The sequence below is a fragment of the Lampetra planeri genome, chromosome 2, assembly GCF_965212315.1.
Source record: "Lampetra planeri chromosome 2, kcLamPlan1.2.h2, whole genome shotgun sequence".
Lineage (NCBI taxonomy): Eukaryota > Metazoa > Chordata > Hyperoartia > Petromyzontiformes > Petromyzontidae > Lampetra > Lampetra planeri.
Window position 1 is genome coordinate 2,058,471 of NC_136108.1, and position 22,230 is coordinate 2,080,700.

The 22,230-nt window shown below is 52.5% G+C and overlaps 1 protein-coding gene across 2 annotated transcripts; it reads right to left on the bottom strand.

Moving 5' to 3' along the window:
* Positions 1 to 249: 249 nt before the first annotated feature.
* Positions 250 to 15,156, bottom strand: DDX23 (DEAD-box helicase 23). Of its 2 annotated transcripts, none has more exons than XM_078603979.1 (16): positions 14,418 to 15,156; positions 12,189 to 12,284; positions 11,359 to 11,464; positions 10,873 to 10,938; positions 10,265 to 10,403; positions 8,622 to 8,755; positions 7,726 to 7,838; positions 6,802 to 6,945; positions 5,585 to 5,810; positions 5,253 to 5,398; positions 4,395 to 4,572; positions 3,875 to 4,117; positions 3,264 to 3,415; positions 2,094 to 2,202; positions 903 to 1,077; positions 250 to 583 (listed from the first exon to the last, which is right to left on the bottom strand). In XM_078603979.1, the coding sequence occupies exons 1-16, from the start codon at positions 14,606 to 14,608 to the stop codon at positions 360 to 362; spliced, it is 2,442 nt and encodes an 813-aa protein (XP_078460105.1). In that variant the 5' UTR covers positions 14,609 to 15,156; the 3' UTR covers positions 250 to 359. The 2 variants fall into 2 exon arrangements, with proteins under 2 accessions (XP_078460105.1, XP_078460113.1); XM_078603987.1 differs by having other exon boundaries at positions 12,189 to 12,281; positions 14,418 to 15,129.
* Between the last annotated feature and the right edge of the window lie 7,074 nt (positions 15,157 to 22,230).

The window sequence follows — 22,230 nt, forward strand, 5'->3', positions numbered from 1 at the left end:
GAATTTCGGAGAAAATAAATCTTCGAAACTTTGTAAAAAGTTGGAGAGACCACATTTGCCGTTTGCAAGTCAACACGACAAGCTGGCGACGTGCGGCGCACGCGTGCACACTCCTCCGCTTCACATCCCCCGACAAATCCCATCTGTGCCCCCCACCACCGCCGCCCACTCGAGTCCGCTACCAGCACGCAGCAAATTCCTGCTTCCACGATGCACTTCCCGCCTTCTGGCCGGACCGCGACGCGCTTCCTCACGCTCCGACAACCGCGGGTATCGACCGTGGTGGCGGCAATGGGGGCGGCTGGGCCGGCACCGGCGCGCGCGGGGGGTGGGAGAGGGAGCCGGACGCCCGACGGCGATCACGCGAAGATGGTCTCCTCGCGGCGCTTCTTGGTGAGGATGGTGCCGGGCTTGTGCTGGGCATCGGGGTGGTTGGCGAGCTCGGGGGGGCACTGCGACACGGGGCTGCCCAGCATGGCCTGCTTGAGGTCGTAGAAGACGGCCGCGTCCTCCTTGGTTAGGAAGGTGACGGACACGCCGCTCTTTCCCGCGCGACCCGTGCGGCCGATGCGGTGAGTGTAGTCTGCGCGAGGGCACCGGGGGGGGGGGGGGGGGGGACGAACAAAGACGGAAGGGCAGAAACATCGGGGCATGGAGTGAAATAAGGAGCGCAGATATACGCAAGGACAAAGGGGCAAGGGGATATGGTGGCACACGGATACAGAGGTAGAGAGAGATACGTGGACAGTGGGAAATGGCAACACGGGGACACAGGAATGCAGAGATGTGAAAACACAGAAACAGAGATATGATGACACGCGGCCACAGAGACGGAGAAACACCAGGACACGAAAACGTGGGGGACACGTGGATGGTGAGGCAAGAGAACGCAAGGCACTCACCCTCGATGTTCTTGGCCATGTCGTAGTTGAGAACCATGGAGACGTCGTGGATGTCGATACCTCTGCCGGCCACGTCGGTGGCCACCAGGATGTCCTTGGCGCCGGCCTTCAGGTTTGAGAGCGCAAACTCTCTCTGCTCCTGGCCCTTGCCTCCGTGCAACGTGCACGCGTTGAACTGAGGGGCGCACGCAACAAGAGCGTAGGCGGAGCGTCGTCAGGGTGAGTGTGTGCGACGCGAAGCCAATGACGGTCGTGCGGTGCGGTTAGTCTTCTTCGACTACAATTTCACATTCAGGTGGCTCAAGGCCAGATAGCCGCGTCAGGAGCAGCCGAGTGTATCGCCGTGATGTCTCCTTCGTGTTTGTCGATAGGGGCCATTGCGTCGTAATACGTTGCGGTGCAGTTGCCGTTCATCGCTTTAAAATCGACGCTGCGATTGTACCCCACATGCGTACGACAACCATTAACGCTGCGGTGTGGCACCGACCGTGACGATACCACGCGCAGTCTGCTTCACGGCGGACGTTAAACAATGCGCGACGTCATTCTCAAAAAGTAGGCCGCTGAGTGCCGGCGTCATTGTCAAAATTTGTCAAGAATAAAAATTGGCCACAAATTTCTCGAGAGGAATATACATAGCAATTATCGCCCCCCTCCTGAGAAAACTTGACAGGATCATCCCGCATGAGACATGAGACTTGTTGATTAATATATGAGGAATAAATTGTTTCTGCCTCCTGTCACAACTTGAGATTGTTTTGCAGCAACTTCGTTTAATCAGTCAAATGTGTACCCCACTAGATCAGCCTGCAGGCTGATCAGAGGAACCATTCACACCACAGGCACACACACCGCGCACGCCACCCATACCACACACACGCACCGCGCACACCACCCATACCACACACACACACCGCGCATGCCACCCATACCACACACACGCACCGCGCACGCCACCCATACCACACACACACACCGCGCACGCCACCCATACCACACACACACACCGCGCACGCCACCCATACCACACACACACCGCGCACACCACCCATACCACACACACGCACCGCGCACGCCACCCATACCACACACACACACCGCGCACACCACCCATACCACACACACACGACACGCCACACCGCACCACACGCCTAACACACAGTCATCCCCGCCGTAACGCCGCCCACTCACCCCCATCTTCTCGAGGGACTTGGCGAGCACGTCGCAGCCCTTCTTCTGGTTCACGAAGATGATGATGGGCGGCTCGAATCCTCGCGACAGCAGCTCCAGCAGCTTCTTGCTGCACGGCGCAGACACGGGCGGTGGCGGCGGCAAGGGCGCCCGTGGCGCGTTAGCGACACGCGCAAAATTCGACGCGCGACCCGACTGGAACTTCACCAACTGCCGTGGTTGGCGAGTGCAGTGGCATTTTGGGCCATTTGCGCGGTGATCAAATTGGCGTCGTTTTCCCCGAGGGTTGGGATAGTACAGGGTGATCCATTCATAGATATCCCACTGATTTATGATCTCCCCCCCCCCCCCGCAACCTCATTCTCAACCACCGCCTATTGAATAAGGTGAAAGTGATGGCTCCGTTATCTTACAGGTTTAACGAGCGTATATCCCTGTCGTGAGTGGAATGAGATGAGAAAGGGAGAGATCTGTGGAGGCTTTGAAATAAAATATTATTTTCCATATCTCGTCTACATATTGTTTCAGTGGGGTATCTTCAAATGGATCACCATTTTCTTTGGGTCATGTTGGGTACTATATTAGCCTATTACGTTTACCAGGAGCCTGTTGCATAACACAACCCCGAGTTGAACTGTACACGTGGTTTGTAAATCAATGCAAAATTAAAGGGGCAAACACGACAAAAACCTATCGGCAACACACAACGGTAACCAACGATTGACACAATGTGGGCAGCAGAGGGCAGCACAAACATTTTTTTTTTTAACCGCGTTACGCTCCCACGTCTATGCTCCCGGGCCTTCACCAGCCCCGCACCAACCGGCGGGTGTGAAAAGTACGGTCAAATAAACCCAACGACGCCCGTTGTGGGGGAGGGCCCTCAACCAGCAGTGGATTGACAGAGATGGACGTATTATTGATTAAATGCACCAGAGCACAAAGGGGATGCAACTGCTGAGGAAAATACGGAACGGTATTGTTTAAGGAATCTCGGTGATTTGGCCAATTTTTGTGAAAATCCCAGTGGCTACCGGGTCGCCATGAACCTCCACAACACAACGCCCCTCCATCGCCGCCTCCCACAGCACCGTGCCGAGGACCCCTCATCCCCCACGGAGGAAGGCACGCGCGCCGGGGGCGGGCACGCGTGTGTGCGTGCGTACGTACCGCTTCTCGGACTCGCCCATGATGAAGACGCGCTGCTCCACGCGCTCGATGGGCTTGCCCACGGAGCCGATGTAGACGACGGCCGGGCGGCGCAGGTAGCTCCGCGCCAGCCGCTCCACGGCGGCCGGCATCGTGGCCGTGAACATGACCGTCTGCGGAGAGACGCACACGGAGGAGGGGAGGAGAGAGACGCACGCGCACGGAGGAGGGGAGAGAGACGCACGCGCACGCAGGCGTCACGCACAGAGTGGGGCACACACCCCGAGGAGAGATGCGTCAACAGTCGCCCACAATAAGAATATTCAGACTGGAGGAATCCGATGAGCTATAAAGCTCTTTTCACATGGACACCAACAAGCAAGAGAGATGAGCAGATAGCAACACGTAGATACGCGCACAGACACGAACGGAGACACGACAGGAGTCATGCAGAGAGAGGGCACACCGAGGAGAGACGCAGACAGTCGACCTTCACGTGGACACGAGGAGAGATGCGCGCAGATCGTCACGAGCAGATACGCGCACAGACAACGAACGGAGGAGACACGACGGGTAGTCACACGCACAGACGGACGAGCGTGGAAGTTCGGGGGGGGTGGGGAGTTCAGCACCTGGCGGTACTTGTGTCGGCCGGACTCGAAGTTGGCCGTCATCTTGTCGGGGTCCTCGGCGTCGTCGGTGTCGGGCTTCTGGTTGGAGACGGGCATGTGCTCGAGGATGCGCTGCACGTCGGGCTCGAAGCCCATGTCGATCATGCGGTCCGCCTCGTCCAGCACCACGTAGGTGCAGCGGCTCAGCACCAGGTAGCGGTTCTCCAGCACGTCGATCAGACGGCCCGGGGTCGCGATCACGATCTGACGTGGGGGGCGAAGGTCACGGGTGAGTTACACGCACACGCGCACGCCGTTATTTACAGGTTGGTTTATAAGTAGGATGAGGTTAAGAGTAAAGTACGTGGTGCAGGTTTCAGACGACGGGTGCGAGTGTTGGCGACGAGGGCTAGGGTTGGCGGGAGTCCTACGGTGGGCTCACCTTTTTTTCCGTTGTTTGTTGTCCTGCCCCCGCACCTCCGATTAGCATGGTCGGCTACGTACGGTGCGAAAGGAGTTCAACATACACACATATACATACCTCACAGCCCATACGCAGGCGGAAGCCCTGGTCCTCGCGGGAGATGCCTCCGATTACGGCCACAGTGCGGATGCCGAGCGGTTTGCCGAACTTGATGGTCTCCTCCTCGATCTGCTGCGCCAGCTCACGCGTGGGCGCCAGGATCACGGCGTACGGCCCTTGGTCTGTATCCTCTATGCTGCTCGCACATGCACACACACACATAAACATGCACACATATGTATATACACAAAAACAAAGATCCCCCGTATAGCCTTAACAGACTGTTGGGCCAAGTGCTATTAGCGAGGAGCACCTCTGAAGGCCGGCATGGCACACGAGGGGGTGGCCGTTGTCTCCCGAGTGGCGATGTTTCTACACTGCACTAGGCACTCATTTGAGGCGACATAGGGAAGGCCCAGAAAAGGTTAAGATAATTTACAATGTAACACAATTTTTGTTCCTGGATACTAAGTGTTATTTTTTTTATTGATTATACCTAAAAAGTAGATAAAATGGCTATTATTCCCCACAAATTTTGCTTTTGTGACCAGGACTTTATGTGAACGAAAGACACAAATGCACACGTTTTCTAATTGAAAATAGGTAAATTTTTAAATATCACTGTCCTGGTCACAAAAGCAATGTTTGTGGGGAACAATAGCCATTTTCTGCACTTTTGAGGCATAAGCCAGAAAATAACACTTAGTACCCAGGAACAAAAAAACATTTGTTTTGTCACACTGTGTCATCGTCACTGGTGTTGGCCGTGAGTGAGAATTTAACTTGTATCGCCGGATTTGTAGCGCAGCGTGCTAACCACGACACTACCGCTCTCCCCCTTGCTTCCCACACATGCACACGCATGCACGCGCATACCGGTCGATCTTGGGCAGCGTGGTGATCCATACAAGCAGCGGGATGAGGAAGGCTGCCGTCTTGCCACTGCCAGTCTCGGCGATGCCGATGATGTCGCGGTTCTGCAGGCCGATGGGGATGGCTTGCCGCTGGATGGGTGTTGGGTCCTGTGCGGAGTGGTGGGGGGGGGAGAGACGGGAGTTGATGGACGCGAGGTGCCCGCAACCGAAGCTAAAACTATCCACCACTCAATTCCGTCTCAATTTTCGCGGCAGGGCGGCACGCGTAGGCATCTGCGGGGGGGGAAGCGACGGCAAGGCAGAAGCGGAGGGGAGGGGCGGGTCACCACGCACCTTGTATCCACACTTCTCGATGACCTCCCTGATGTGCGAGGGCAGGATGGACTCCTTCCACAGGCGGATGGGGTTGGGGATCTTGCCGCCCTTGGTGGTGATGTTGTAGTCCTCGCGGAAGATGCGCCAGTCTCGTTCGCACATCTCCTCCAGCTTCTTCTGCGACCAGTGCCGGTCATCCCAGCGCTGCTTTGCCTCCTTCTTGCGCTCCTTCTTCAAGCGCACCCTGCTCACAGCAGGGGGGGGGTGGGGGACACGCACGCACACACGTAGACGTCAAGGCACAAACCTCGGCACGTGCGGACAAGCACTGGCTGTGGGAAGCACTCCCGTGGCGCTGACAGAGTGAAGTCCTCAGGTCAATAACTCTGCTGGCAGCACGAGTGAGCAGCATTGGACCCACGTCTATGAGTCATGGAAAGTCCCACTAATCCTGGTTCTATGAGCTTCTAGGGGTCTACGCCTCCAGGTTTTATTTTGACTTGAAACTTTCGTGACCGCAGGAATTCATATTCTCTTTGGTTCTTTCGGTAAAGTCACGTAGATAGAAAAACAAAAAAGTCAATAAAAATATCACGACGTTTCGATCGCAACACAAGCGGTCGTCATCAGGCAAAGGAGTCAGCCTCTAAAGACAAACTGTTCACAAAGGTTTGGGGATGGGCGTAGCCCAAGGGTATCAGCAGCACCAGGAGCATGGACGGTGCACGAATGTCAATGCAGCAGCAATGCCAATGCAGCAGCAATGCCAATGTATCAGCAGTGGCAATACAGCAAAGGGCCACCAAGAAATCCCTGCACCCCGCTCCACACACCACACTGCTGACGGTGGCGGTTGAATGACAAGAGTAATGGTTATATTAGTGACAGAGCAAACGCATCTCAAGCTATGGACCTGCCCCTGGTTTAATAAGTAATGAGGGATCTACTCCCCTTGCTACCAAGTAGTAATGGTTTCACTCCTCCTGGTTATAGGAATAACGACAGAGATATGAATCCTGATTGTACGAGTAGCGACAGATTAATCTTGGTTCTACGACGAGGTATCGATAGAGCAACTGCTGCTGGTTCTACGAGCAATCGGGAACTTACTAATCCTGCGTCTCACGCGTAAAATCAGACCCACGAGTGGTTCTTCGAGTGAGGACTCCACTGCGCGTGGTTCTGCGAGTAGCCCACAGCGGGTTCTACGTGAGCGAGTGCCGTGCGTGACCCACTCCTCCTGGTCCTTCTCCTCCTGCGTGCGCCGCCTCTCCAGCAGGTCCCCGTAGAACTTGGACTGCTCCTTCTTCTGCTGCTTGAGGTCGATGCCGGCCACGTAGCCGCGCCCGTACAGCTGCACGCTGTGCCGCTCCTTGTATCTGCGCTCGGCGCACGGCACGGTGGGGGGGGGCGCAGAGGGGTCGCGAGTGTGGGCACGGGTGGGAAACCTTCGCCTGCCGGCGGGGCCACACACACACACAAAGACACACCGCAACTCGCAATTCGCCGTTGAACCCAGTACTCGTGCGAAAAGTGACGTGCGTTTCAAGCAAGCATGAAGAGGCCCTCGGGGTAAAAGTGACCGAGAGAGCTAAGATGAGAAGTACAGTGTTGCCAGGATGACAAGATTTCCCCCCAGTACCCCATTAGTGCAGCTAAGACGCTTGCAGTGACGAATTAATATAACTTTTTCATTGTTTCAATTTGGTAGGTCTGACAGCGTCTAGAAGTCTCAACACATTTCCATTTCTAGCCACGTCTCTACATCAACTCATTTCCATGTTTGTCTCCACACATCTACTCATCTCAGCCTGTCACTGCCAGTTTTCTCCACATCTCACATCTATGCCAAGATAATCTCCGACTCTCTGTCCATGTGTTGTCTCCTCCATCCTGCCCACCATGCGGCTGTGTGCGTGCATGCAGTTGTGCGCGCACGCCGTTGTTTAAGAGCGTGCGTTTGTGTGCATGCCGTGGATTGCGAGCACGTGGTTGTGTATATGAGCATGCGGTTGTGTGCGCTGTGGTTGTGGTGTGATTGTGTGTGTGCGAGCACGTGGTTGTGTATATGCTGTGGTTGTGGTGTGATTGTGTGTGTGCGAGCACGTGGTTGTGTGCGCTGTGGTTGTGGTGTGATTGCGTGTGTGCGAGCACCGCACATGGGGTTGTGATCGACCGACGTGTCCTCGCCCGCGTCCCAGTCGAACACGAACTTGCGGTCGTTCAGACGGCGCACGCGACGGCGCTTCTTGGGCTGGCCCAGATACCGGTCCTGCGGAGGCAGCGGAGGGAGGAGTAAGAGATGAGCACGAGGAGATTGGCAAGGCCAGCGAACGGAGAATAAATACACTGCCAAGAGACTCCGTCACAAGGGAACCCTTTCGTTTTGTTTATTTCCCTCATCTATATTTTGATTGGAGGCCAGTGGCGGCACGGCGGTTCGCATATTGCAGCAAGAAAGCGGTTTTATGATTGCGATTCTCCACACTGGCTAACATCTGTGGCTGTGTCATCTGTCTGTACGCCTAGATGTCCATCTTCTTGTCTGCAAGTCCACGTATCTGCGTGCGTGTGTGTAAATGTCTGTGTGGGGAGCGGTAGTGTAGCGGTTAGTGCTACGCTACGCTACCAACTGAGCGGCCCGAGATCGATTCCTGCTCACGGCCAACACCGGTGACTATTGTCTGACCTGGACCTGTGCCTACCCTAGGTCGACTCAGCCTCGTATGAGTACCTGGTGCGGTGTGTAAACATCGCCACGGTGGAGACAAAGGCAGTCGAGCATGGTGCTGGCCACCCACCCCCTCGTGTGTTGTGCCGGCCTTGAAAGGTGCTCGCTAACAGCACTTGTCCCTACAGTTTGTTGAAGAGTACTCGGGGGGGATCTGTGTTGTTTGTCGTCGTTACGAGCTGTCAGTGTTTGCCGAGTTCTTCGTGCCACCTGCCCCTCTGTATACGTCTGTTTGAGGGTGCATCTGTCTAGCGGTCCGCCCTTCACGGGGCATATCCGCGCCAGAGTCGTCGGTCGGCCGACGCGTCTACGTGTGTTGCGCACCTTGATGGCCTGCATCTCCTTCTCGCGGTCCTTCTCCTCGCGGATCTTGGTGCGGTCGTCCTCGTTGAGGCTGGTCTCCGTCTCTCGCTCGCGCCGCTCCCGCCGCTCCCGCCGGTCACGCTCGTACGGGTCCTCTGTGCGCGCGCACAAACGCGCATCGTTCAGCGACACGACGATTATTCTAAACGAAGCATCGTCTGTTTACGTGCTAGCATAACAGTTGTCCCGAGGTCTGTTTAATCTATTCTATTTATCTTGGAGGAATCTGATGAGCTGTAAAGCTCTTTTTTCACAGAAGCCCAGTACGGGTGGGTGAGAAAGTTACAACAACAAAACAATACAATAAATATTAAAATTGTAAGATGATTAGTCAAAAAATGAACCGTCAACAGATATGAGCGCAGCACAATGCTCGCTTGAGTGAAGGCCGAGTGAGATGAAAGCCTTACGGAGCCTGAAGACTCTTTTTCAGGAGGGTCCTGTGATAGTTTTTGCAGGAGGAGGCAATATTTCCAAGCGTGATTCCTACTGAATAGTTTACAGGTAATGTCTCAGCACTGGGATGTTTGACGATTACCAATGGCATCGCATTTTTTGTTTGCGATAGGAGGAAACCGGAGAATCTGGAGAAACCCGTGCAGAAGAGGGAGAGAGAGAACGTATAAACTCCACGCAGAAAGGCACCCAAGTCGGAAATCGAACCCACACACTTCTTGCTGTGCAGCACGAGTGTTACCAATGCACCACCATAATGATTGATAAAGTTTACCTCCGCGAACACGACTAGCTCAGCCGCGGCAATGTAACCAAGGTAAATACAGCTCCAAAAAGTATCGCCGTGGCCAAGTAAAATCGGTTAACGGGGAACAGCACTGGCACGTGAATGGTGCATCAGACTGTTCTGCTTTAACGCATTTTGTTTTCATAACGCCAATTGGATATAACGCGATGAATATATTAGCGAACATGTGTTTTATAACGTGAATGCAAATTGGCTATAACGCGATCAAGTGAAAAAAACGTCGCTCGAGTAGGAATAAGCGGTTGTACGGCTGCCTCGGCATTGCATCGCACAAGGTGAGATGCTACTGGATGCTTCAAGATGCTACCCACGCGCCTAAGTGTTTGTTCATCCTGCGTACGCATCTCACACATTATTGCGGACCGTGCTTTACCATGTATTCTCTATTACAACGCGATTTCTCCACAACGCGGCGTTCTTCAGGAACGCGACTACTACCACGTTCTAGAACAGATTGTCTGTTAAAATACAAAGCAGATTGAAGATAGGGACAGTATGGGAACCTCATTTGCCAGTAAAAATATGATAATTGGTTCTTTACCCTTCTATCTGGCAACAAAACTGACACCTTTTTACAAGGTGTCAGTGCACATTATCAGAGTTATGTTCTTTTGTTTGTATTATGACTGCAGGTATTGCGGTCTATGCAAACATGACTCCTTGTAAAAAGGTGTCAGTTTTGTTGCCAGATAGAAGGGTAAAGAACCAATTATGATAGGGACAGTGTTCGGGCTACTGTGTTGCCACGGCACATTTTTCCCCGGGCGGCGGTGTGCTCCACGCTCGCTCGCCACGGGCCGTGCGGAGCGAGAGGGGCGTGTGCCCGCGCGCCCTCACGCACCCATCATCTTCTTGCCCTCCTCCTGGAAGACCATCCTCTTCTTGCGCTCCTCATCCATGGCGCGCCGCTGCTCCTCCACCTGCTGCGAGCGCCGGCGCAGGGCCTCCGCCTCGCGCTCCACCTTCGTCAGGAACTTGGGCTGGCGGGGGAACGAGCGGGGACGGGCGCAGGGCGGGTGAGAAGGTTGGGCGGGGGGGGGGGGGTCGGGTCTCACGCCGATTTACATCTCGCATCGCCCGCACCTCCGATTAGCACGGTTGGCTACGTACAGTGCGGACGTTCAATATACATACATCTTCATAATCAACGTTTTTGGGTTTAGATCGCGTTATTTATAAATGTGTCGTAACCCTCCACCACCCGACACGGCCAATCAATAAAAAGTGTCACGTTGACAAAAGACAAATAGTTCACTGCTTTAGCCCACTGGTGTGTTGATGCGTGAAACCACAACATTTACAATTTTTGAGTACATTTATAAATAATGCGATCTAAACCCAAAAACGTTGATTATGAATAATATTGGTCGCGAAAGCCTACGTGTTAAACTGATACATACATCTCATCATCTCAACACATTTTATTTGTGAATAAATTGCTCATGGTACCTTCTGCTCAGCCTCCTGCTCGGCTTTCTTGCGCGCAATCATTTCCTCCAGAGATAGCGGCTGGAACTGTGAAGGAATAAAAAACAAAATAAAGCAAGGTACGTACATCTCACTCCAACATCATCATCAGCAGCACCATTATGATCATCAGCAGCAGCAGCAGATGTTACTGAAACACCTATTGCAAAAAGATATTGTTGCCAAATAAAAAAAATATGATTCACTAATAATGGATATTTTTAAAAGCATAAGAGCGCCAGATGAAGGTTAGAGTGGTATCTACGATTGTGATGCACTTCCCAATGTTACTGACGTGTGCTAAATTTTACATTTTAACTTTTGTATTTAGAGGTTTGGAAAGAAACGTGTCAAAGTCGAGTAGATTGAGGACTTGTTAACTTGAGTCGGAAAAAGAGCTTCATAGCTCATCGGATTCCTCCAGTATTAAGTCTGATTCTGCTTCCCGCCACAAAGTACTCCACCCACCTTTGCCTTCTTGCCATCCTCCTCCTCCTCTTCATCCTCCTCGTCCTTCTCTTTTTTCAGTCTGGATCTATCTTTATCTTTCGTCACCTTTTTCGGTGACCTCGACCTGCACCGCAAAACACACAGAAACCAGAGCTCATTTTTTGAGTTTAAAATCCGAGCGGTGATGTGCCCCGCCACACACTGGCTTCAACTCCCGAATGTCTAAGCACATATTTACGTTTACGAGCATAAGGTTTTTTCCGTGTGGAATCACAAGCACGCTTGTGATCCAGCATTCGGTGGGTCACGCAGATCTCTGAAACCCCCCAGGAGATGGTGGTACAGCGAGGAGACTTGCGAAGGCTGTCTGTGTGGATGTTTTGGGTGTTATCCCCTCGTATGTGGTGCGAGCATTCTCCGGATGCTCCAGTTTCCTCTCATACTTGAAAGAACAATATATAATTGGCCACATTCCATTGCAGGGCCCTCCTGAAAAAAAAATATTGTGACTTTACGTCAGCTTTTCTGTAAAAATTTAAGTTATTATGATCATTAACCAGCCATTGTGGCTCAGCGAACGAGCGAGCGGCTCGCAATCGGAACGTTGTGGGTTAAAAACCGGTCGGGGGTTGACTTGGCCGATCATCCATTTGAGATAGATACAATTAGTACCACTTTGTGGGAAAGTCAACAGCGGTATTCCTGCGGATAGATTCGCCCCCACCAGAGAATTGTGGAATTCCCACCACCGGCCCAGGGCTGTAAACAGGAGATGAGCACCAACCTCAATGCTCACCGGAGCAGGAAATGAACTTTGACTCGTATTGATGATCATCCTAAATACCCACCTGGAGCGTTTCTTGTCCTTGTCCTTCTTCAAGTCGTCTTTGTCTTTGTCCTTCTTGTCTCTCTCCTTGTCTCTCACATCCCTTTCACGTCTCCTGCTGGAGGCAGAGACAGCAGCAGCAGTCACGACTCCGCACGTCACACGGACTGGCAGCCGCCACGTTTACGCACGCGGAAGGGGGTTGAGCAGAATCCACCAAGGAGATGCAGAATCCTTCTCGGAAGTGAACTACCAGTGATCTACCCGAGTTAGGTAACTATTCACATGCCAATTTAAAAACTGTTCATTGGGAACCATTTTACAATTGTAATTCTTTTTCTTGGTTCTTTCGGTAAAGTCACGTAGAAGGGGAATAATAAAATAATAAAATTAAAACATAATAAAATACAATTCTCACGACGTTTCGGCCACAACGCAAGCAGCCGTCCTCAGGTGAAGAACAGGGCTGTCGGAAAGACAGCGTCTGAATGAACACCACCAAGCGTCGTGAGAATTGTATTTTATTATGTTTTATTTTTATTATTTCGCTTCTACGTGACTTTACGAAAGAACCAAGAAGATGAATCCCTGCAGTCACGAAAGCTTTAAATCGAAATTTAATTGTAATTCTTATTAGGCTCCACGGTGTATCTGTGTACTATCCAGTCGATCTCTCTGGGCTACGTGCTACGAGGAAAGGAAATTGCCTAGAACGTCACCAATTACATAGTTTTTTTTATTTAAAGGCCACACGGTGCTTTGGACGAATGTTTGTTTATTTTTTTATGTAACTCCGGTCCGAATTAGAGGCATACATCAATGAGCCGGAGAGGACGATGCGGTTTGTTGGAAGCACTTTGCGGAGACAAAGCGTGCTCGGCTTAACGTAGCAGTGACATCGCGAGAGTGCTATAATGTCACACAGGTAACACTGAGAACAGTGGATTGAAACTGAGATTTCTCTCGTAGCTTGGCGATGCTTAGAAGATGATGAGAGAGATCTGGGGTTTGGGATGCGTTTTCTTTCAATGATTGCAGTGGGGTTTCACAGCAAGTCACAGCATCAGTTTCCTCCACCGGACAAGCACGTGGAATTTGTACCGCTCCTCGGAGGAATAGCTTTTTAAATTGTACGGTGCTCGTGATGTTCGTGGCGTGTTTGATGTTTGTGGGGGTGTGTAATATGATGTCAGTTTGTGGTGTGTGTGTGGCATGTGGTGTGTGTGGGGTGTGTAATTTTTTACTGTGAGTTTGCTGTGATTTGAGTTTGTAGTATGTGTGATGTTTTGTGGTAAGTTTTAATTTGTTGTTATGTGAATGTGCTTGCGGTATTTGTGATGTAAGCGATGTTGGTGATGTGTATTAACGTGATGTTTGTGGTGTGAGTTTGTTGTGATGTAAGCGATGTTGGTGATGTGTGTTGACGTGTGATGTTTGTTGCGAGTTCGTTGTGATGTAAGCGATGTTGGTGATGTATTAACGTGTGATGTTTGTGGTGGGTTTGTTGTGATGTAAGCGATGTTGGTGATGTGTGTTGACGTGTGATGTTTGTTGTGAGTTCGATGTGATGTAAGCGATGTTGGTGGCTGTGTATGCGTGATGTCAACCCATGGCACCTGGGTCTGCTCCGTGACCTCCTGCCAGCGGGCTTTCCGACACTGCACGTGACCTCAACGCGCACCTAGCCTGGCACAAGCGTCGTGGTGCCTTCACCGCCACCTCGTGGCGAATGGCGCTTGTTGTTGTGTTGGTTGTTGGGTAGGTGATGGGGGGGGTAGGTGTCCAGTCGGCCCCCGTGGTCCCCACCACCACCACTTAGACCACCACCACCACCTAAACCACCACCACCACCTAGACCACCACCACCACCACCTAGACCACCACCACCACCTAGACCACCACCACCACCTAGACCACCACCACCACCTAGACCACCACCACCACCTAGACCACCACCACCACCTAGACCACCACCACCACCTAGACCACCACCACCACCTAGACCACCACCACCACCTAGACCACCACCACCACCTAGACCACCACCACCACCTAGACCACCACCACCACCGAGACCACCACCACCACCGAGACCACCACCACCACCTAGACCACCACCACCACCTAGACCACCACCACCACCTAGACCACCACCACCACCTAGACCACCACCACCACCTAGACCACCACCACCACCTAGACCACCACCACCACCTAGACCACCACCTAGACCACCACCACGTCTCCTCACCTCTCACGCTCTTTGCTGGCGGGGGACCCCGAGCGCGGTCTGCGGTCCCGGGAAGAGCGGCGCCGGTCCCGCGGGGGGCTCGGCCGCTTCCTCTCCGCACCTCCACCGCCGCCACCACCTCCACCTCCGCGCTCCTTGGACGAGGGCCGCTTGGCCGCTCGGCCTCGCTCCCTCTCGGCAGCCTCCTCCATGTGGCCGCCGCCTGCCTCAGCTCCTCACAGACTCCACCGCCGGCTGCCTGCTCCACCCTCGGCGCTGTGTCTGCCCCCCTCCACCCCTCACTCGATGCTGCTGCTGATGATGTTGTTGATGTTGTTGTTTGTGATCTCACTTTCTTACCAACCCCTGGGTTGGTGCGCGGTGACGCTGACGGGGTCAGAGGTGGTGGTGGTGGCGAGGTTGGTGGTGGGAACGAGCTGGTCGGTGATAATGAAGGTTGTGGTAGGAATGAGGCTGCGGTGACGGGAAGTGGAAATGAGATGATGATGGTGGTGGTGGTGGTGAAGATGATGATGATGGTGGCGATGGCGATGTTGATGAAGCGGTAATGGACGGAGGCGAGCCCTCAGAGGGCGTAGATGACGTATGAGAGGAAGACGAGAGCACACAACGCGAAGAACATCAGCATCACCACGTCCAGCATCGTCTCCGAGGGGGGCGACGAGGTGCGGTGAGGAGGGGGAGACGATGTCGGGAGAGAAACGTGGTTGCCGCGCTCACGAATCGGCGGGTCGATTCCGGATGTTCGCACTAGAAATCGATTCCTACGTTAATCTCGCGCGTGATTTACATCTGCGCGCGCGAATGACGCCGATTTTCTTACTGACGTTGAAGCGCGCAGGACGTGGAGGTCTTGGCGGCAGAGTTTGGGCGATTCAAAATGTGACGGCAAAGTAGAATTTGTCTCGTGCGTCGGCTAATTCGTGTTTGCTCGCGACGATTCGACGATTCACGCAGTTGCGATTCTCGCACGTCGATTCCCGCCGTTAGATAAATCGACGGAGTCGATTACCGGAGGAGGCTCTCTGAGAAGAATCGATTCTATCGGTAGGTGACGATTTAGTTTGGTGAATCGATCGATTCGTTTGCCCAATTTCTAGAGCGTTCGAACCGCCGAATCGATTCGTCAAGTGGAATGGAAAATGGAGAAATAATTTTGATTCTTAAGAGTCTTGCATGTAGGATGTTGTATGTGCGTGTGTGTTGCATGTGCATGTATGTTGTATGGGGCCGTCCATAAATGACGTCACGCACCTGGTAAGGGGGTCAGACATTTGTGACGATGTGTGACGATGGGGGAGGTTTGAGAAATGTGACGTCACATCAAAATGCGCAACTTTAAATAAATATAGACAACACGTTCTACTTAATTAAATAGACGTTTTAATAAATGTTTTCTCCTACAACATCAGAGTGCAGCGGCACATTAAATACGCACTACAATGACAATAGTTTAAAGCGATTTGAAGCATTTCTGGGGGGGGGGGGGGGCAGAGCTTTGTGACGTCATATTTGAGGGGGGGGGGGGGTCTGACTGATGGTTTACGATCCTCGTTCGAGACCAGCCAAGGGGCTGTGGTTCATTTCGTGGCAAGCGCTTTAAAGTGCGCAATGAGTTGCGACGTCATGTCTTCGTTTCAATTCAAGTCGATGAATCGAACCCTCCCCAATATGAAATCGATTTCACAACATGCAACGACGCATCACCAGGGTCATCACCAGGGTACCCCCCCAAAACAAAGCAATCGATTATAATTGATAATTATCGAAGCCAATGAAGTCTACCGACTGCACCATGCCGGGCACGCGCCGCGTGACGTCACGAGACGCGGGGTCGGAGGGAGGCATGACGTCACCCCCGTGTAAAGTGGCGTCACAATTGATAAAATGTACGCGCTATGAAGGAGGACCATTGCCCAAAACGTCGCCTATTATATGTTTCCTTTTAAGGCTGCAGCGTTATTGATATGTGAATGCTTAGTTTGGCTATTGATCAGTATTAAATAATTACACTACCACCTCTCTACCCCCACACACAATTAACACGCTAATTATACGTAATTATACGTATAATTTATATTTTAAAGTAATCATACAAAGCGCCTCATCGAAATAAAATAAAAACCTACACCCACAAGTATCAACAAAGTCTAAAATAAATACAGTAAAAAAAACGACTCTAACAATGACAACCAGAATGAGAATAATCTTCAATTCGACTGCAGGGGGAATCCGATGAGCTATGAAGCTCTGGGCGGGTCAGCGAGTTCATCGATAAAGTCATAAACTACGATCGCAATGAGCACAATCAACGGATCAATAATAAATCGGCGATCCCGGTTAGCGAGTGCTGTGTGGCCTCGATGTGCCAGTTGCCCGAGAGCTCATTCCCAGCCACGTGATGCGGGCAGCAGAGGGCAGCACAGCAACATCTGGACTGCTGCACTGCTACTCTCCTGCTGCCAGCCAGCCAGGCCGCAATGAACCGGCGTGGTGAAGTATGGCAGTCCTCTCCTTTGCAAACACCCCCCCCCCCCCCATCATCATCGTGCTGCTGTCAAACCCCAATGGGTTCAAATGCGTGGCAGCCCTCACATTGCTGATGTCTTATTGGCGAAAGTGGCCCCCCCTCTGAAACTTAGTGAAGAACACTGAAGTATGGTAACCCCCCCCCCATGCACCTGGAACCCGCAGGGCGTAGGGAGGCCCTCATCCAGCAGTGGATTGACAGAAGGAATGAGCAGGAAATGAGTGAATGAACTGGACCCTGAAGCTCTGTACTCACAACTGCAGTCTGACTCTACACATTTCAACAAGTCCGTTATTTTAGTTCCATAAGCCTCTTCTAGAACAATATTATCCAGCGGCAGTTTGTTTTAGCAAAAAAACTCTATAGACCTGGTTTCGATTTTCTGGGTTCTCATCAGTAGAGGTCAGCTGTCTTGTAAAAATGCGAGCATTGTTGACATACAATGCCAGCCTCCATCCGGCAGTTGAGAGACAAATAGCTGCTGCTGCTGATATTCACATTAATTATATGAATAAAATCAATGACTGTGCCCTCATTCCTCACCGATCTCACGCCACCACGATCTCAAGAGGAACACAAAGCCACAGCTTGACAAGTGTGAGGCACCGGTGAAAGTGCCCCGAGGGGTGGTGGTGGCGGCTACGCTGCTGCACCGTGGCTGCCTGTAACCCAGCACGGTGGAGACGAGGGTTGGTGGATCACGCACAGATGCTGTGGAACTCTCTTCCCGTGGGCGTCCAGGAGGGGCCTGGCTCGCCAGGCGAAGGCGATGCAGGGAATTGTAATTGCTGAGAATGTCGCTGATTAAAACCCCATTATCCGACTCTCCACGTGAACACGGTCATCCAATTATTTCAGACATGACTCATCGGTCCCAAGGCTCTTCTTACCGAGAGTGCGTAATTTAAATAGCATTTCGACTTTCTCATCAGCGGAGTCAGTCTTGCTTGAACTACCCAGCCCACCCGCCACACCGTGCCGGATTAAGCCAGTGCGGGGCCTGTAGCATATGTTTTAAAGGGGCCCTAAATAAAAAAGAAACTAATATTAAAACACATTTTTTTACTTGCAAAGTAAAGTAATTGTATTTTTCATTTGCTATACAGCCAGATAATACGACAAATCGCTAACCTTAAACACCCAGTCGTTCATAAAAGTTGAAGGCAGTATAGTACTATAGTAATAGAGCAAGTGCAGAATCACTGAACCGGAATTGATAGCTTGAAAGGATTTAGCGCGGGGCCCTTTAAAGTGCAGGTCCCGTAGCATTTGTAGCTACTTTTGCTACGAGGATAATCTGGCACTGTCCCTACCCCTGGGTAAAGAAAACTCAATCATGAATCTCTCAATTCCAGGAGTACAAAATGATTAATATTATCAGAACATAAAAAAACTTTATTTATATATATATTTTTACTAAATATCAAAATGTTAAATGTATGTACATATGTTGAACTTCTGTCGCACCGTACGTAGCCAAACATGCTTATCTTCCGGTGCGGGGGAAGGACAACAAACTAAACACAAAAAGCACTTCGAAATACATGGGTTTTTATTCTAGATGACGATGATTTAAAAGCGCCATAGCCCCAGCGGCTTCCTAATATCGGAAGGGAAGAGCGCGTTCCAGACGGCCGCAGAAGCAGCGTCATCTGAAAGCGCCGCGCGACGATTCGGTGGCCGCCGTCGTTTGTTCGACGGCTCAGCGAGAAGCCGGATCACAGCCCCCCCTTCTCCCCGGCGGTCCCAATCAACCGGCGGTTCCCCACGAACCCCCGAAATGAACCGGGGACCGCACTTTGAGAACCACTGCTGTTCACGATCTCTCATAATCCGCTCGCTTCATTTGTTTTGATTTAATACAACAGGCTTTTTTTATTCGAGACACGACAAAATGATACAAAAACGTGTATTCGTTATATAAGCGTATTAATTTGAATTGAAGCTTTCGTGACTGCAGGAATTATTCGTTGGTTCTTTCGGTAACCCACAGGCTTGTATAGGTCCATTTGCTCTTTCTCTCCCCCGGCCGCTGCGGAGTGGATTTCCACACAACTCTCTCATTGACATGCTAATTTCTCTAGCCCCCCTCCCTCTCTCTCTATTTAAGGCCTCGACACAGAGGCGTTGTTTCTCTGTGTCTGTCTGTGTCTCTCTCTGCTTGTGTGTCAGTCTCTGTGTCTCCGTGTCTGTGTTTTGTCTCTCTCTCAAATGTATCAATCTTTGGAAGAACGTGGTCAACCAGGTAGGGTGTTGACTGTTGTGTTCGCCGACTCTCTGTGTTGTATCGCATTATATTTCTAAGTTTACTATGTTTGTTTTCTCATTCATTCTTACCTGATGACGATATCTTGTGTTGCAATCAAAACGTCGTATTCTATTATTTAATTTATTTTCTTTCTACGTGACTTTACCGAAAGAACCATAGAGTAAGCGTATTAATATTTAGAATACATGTAGCGGCATATATATAATGTATACGTGCTTTTTAGCCCACTCCTAAGTGTTGAAGTTAATACATTAGTGGGATTAGTCATATACCCGTTACGGCTCGCAAGGGTTTATTATATTAAAGCAGTGTTATCATTTCACATAAACCTCTAAACATATTATCCACGTCCCCTCACGTTCAGTATCTATACAGACAGACATTCTGGATAGATAGACATTCTGGATAGATCGATATTCTGGATAGATAGACATTGTGTAAACAGATCTTTTCAGTTCAATTAGATTTTTTTAAGGGGAAAACTGAAAGTGAGTTCATCCTACTGCTGCTCGAACGAGCTGCTCATCTCCTGTTTACAGCACTGCAGTGCCAGTGGTGGAACTTCCACATTCCTATGGCGAGAGGCGAGTATCCATCAATCACTCTTGACTTTCGAACAAAGTGGTGCACACTTTAACCACCCTGGAGGGTGGGGGGATGAAAGGAGGCTGTGATGGGAGGGCCTGTGAGACACAGGGATTCTGTGAGGGACAGGAGGTTGCCATGGCAGGGACTGTGATAGACTGAGATTCTGTGAGGGACAGGAGGTGGTGATGGCAGGGCATGTGAGAGACTGGGATTCTGTGAGGGACAGGAGGAGGTGATGGCAGGGCCTGAGAGAGACTGGGATTCTGTGAGGGACAGGAGGCTGCCATGGCAGGGACTGTGAGAGACTGGGATTCTGTGAGGGACAGGAGGTGGTGATGGCAGGGCCTGAGAGAGACTGGGATTCTGTGAGGGACAGGAGGTGGTGATGGCAGGGCCTGAGAGAGACTGGGATTCTGTGAGGGACAGGAGGAGGTGATGGGAGGGCCCGTGAGAGACTGGGATTCTGTGAGGGACAGGAGGAGGTGATGGCAGGGACTGTGATAGACTGGGGTTCTGTGAGGGACAGGAGGAGGTGATGGGAGGGCTTGTGAGAGACTGGGATTCTGTGAGGGACAGCAGGCAGTGATGGGAGGGCCTGTGAGAGACTGGTGCGTGGGGAGAGGAGAGGGCACGGTGGTTTCTCGGTTCCTCCTCCCTCGGGCTCCCCGCGTCGTGCTCACTGCATCTCGCACACCTCTTCGTATGGCGGCTGTCGTGGTGTAGGCCTCAGCCTTCCCAAGCACTGTGACACAGAGACACGGACAGTGGCAGAGCACGGTTGGCTACGTACGGTGCGAGAGAAGTTCAACATACATACAACATAAAAATAAGTTCCAGGCAGAAAACGATGGGTTTTCAAACACCACACAGAGCTGTGTACAGCAAAGAACCCCCACTGCCCGTCCGTGTAGTCTTAACAGACTGTAGGGGCAAGTGCTGTTAGCGAGCACCTATGAAGGCCGGCACGGCACACGAGGGGGTGGGTGGCGGACAGACTTTGTCATCCACGCTGGGATGGTGGCGGTGATGATGGTGTATAGATTGAAAAGTCATTACTTTAAAACGGCTTTTGTGTTTTAGTATGTTGGCCCACCTCCGATTAGCACGGTTGTCTACGTACGGTGTGAAAGAAGTTCAAACTACATACATGCGTGCATTGGGTTTCGTGTCTCATCTAATAAATAAAATCGAATATCTGACTTCAAATTGACACCCAGTATGTACTTGATGATTTAAAAAAATTTCTTTGGCCTAATTTGTGGAACTGCTCAGAGAGGAACTTCCATCATCGCAGTCATTTGGAGAGCGGTTTCCGCCGCGGTCAATGGCCTGAAAATTTCCTTTGCCAGGCGGTGTTCGTGAGACGTTTCTCCGGGTGGAAAATGTTAATCCCGCCTCTGCAAGCTGTCGAGTGGAGGTGGAGGTGGCAGAGGTGCGCACACGCGCACGGTTATCCTAGGCGCAAACTTCCCGAGAACTCCCTCGTTGTCCTCTCGGCACATCACCGCGTGTCGAGGTTTACAACCACGAGTCGATCGACCCGGGCAGGCGGGCGGGCGGCCGAGTGCTCGAGCCCGGCCGTCCTCCCGGCCCCTTATCCCTCGCTCACCCCGGTGAGTCGCTCGTCCCCGCCAGGAGGCCGGCGGGCCCAGCGGGCGGCGGCCACCACGAGCAGCAGCAGCAGCACCGCCAGGGTCCCCAGCAGCGTGACCAGGCCGCCCGCTCTGGGCCCCCCCTGTGGGGGCCCCGCCGAGGGCGTCGCCTCCTCCAGGTTGCGCCGTCGCTCCTCACCTGCGTGGGTGGAGAAGCGGGAGTCGTGGCTGCGTGGTGGTGGCGGCGGTGGCAGTGGCGGTGTTGGCGGTGGTGGTGGCAATGGCGGCAGTGGCGGTGGTGGTGGCGGTGATAGCAGTGGCGGCGGTGGTAGTGGCGGTGGTGGTGGCAGTGGCGGTGGTGGTAGCGGTGGTGGTGGCAGTGGTGGTGGCGGTGGTGGTGGTGGCGGTGATAGCAGTGGCGGCGGTGGTGGTGGCGGTGGTGGTGGTGGCAGTGGCGGCGGTGGTGGTGGCGGTGGTGGTGGTGGCAGTGGTGGTGGTGGCGGTGGTGGTGGTGGCGGCGGTGGTGGTGGCGGTGGTGGTGGTGGCAGTGGTGGTGGTGGCGGCGGTGGTGGTGGCGGTGGTGGTGGTGGCAGTGGTGGTGGTGGCAGTGGTGGTGGTGGTGGCGGTGGTGGTGGTGGCGGTGGTGGTGGTGGCGGTGGTGGTGGTGGTGGCGGTGGTGGTGGCGGTGGTGGTGGTGGCGGTGGTGGTGGTGGCAGTGGTGGTGGTGGCGGCGGTGGCGGTGGTGGTGGTGGCGGTGGTGGTGGTGGCAGTGGTGGTGGTGGCGGTGGCGGCGGTGGCCGCATTGCTTGCGGGCCGCGGTCAGTAAAACTGACC

Coding starts and splice junctions, on each gene's coding strand:
- DDX23 (XM_078603979.1), bottom strand. CDS start 14,608: ATGGAGGAGGCTGCCGAGAGGGAGCGAGGCCGAGCGGCCAAGCGGCCC. Junction 7,839..8,621: donor AGGAGATGCAGGCCATCAAG/GTGCGCAACACA, acceptor CTGCCTCCGCAG/GACCGGTATCTGGGCCAGCC. Junction 1,078..2,093: donor AGTCCCTCGAGAAGATGGGG/GTGAGTGGGCGG, acceptor TGCGCCCCTCAG/TTCAACGCGTGCACGTTGCA.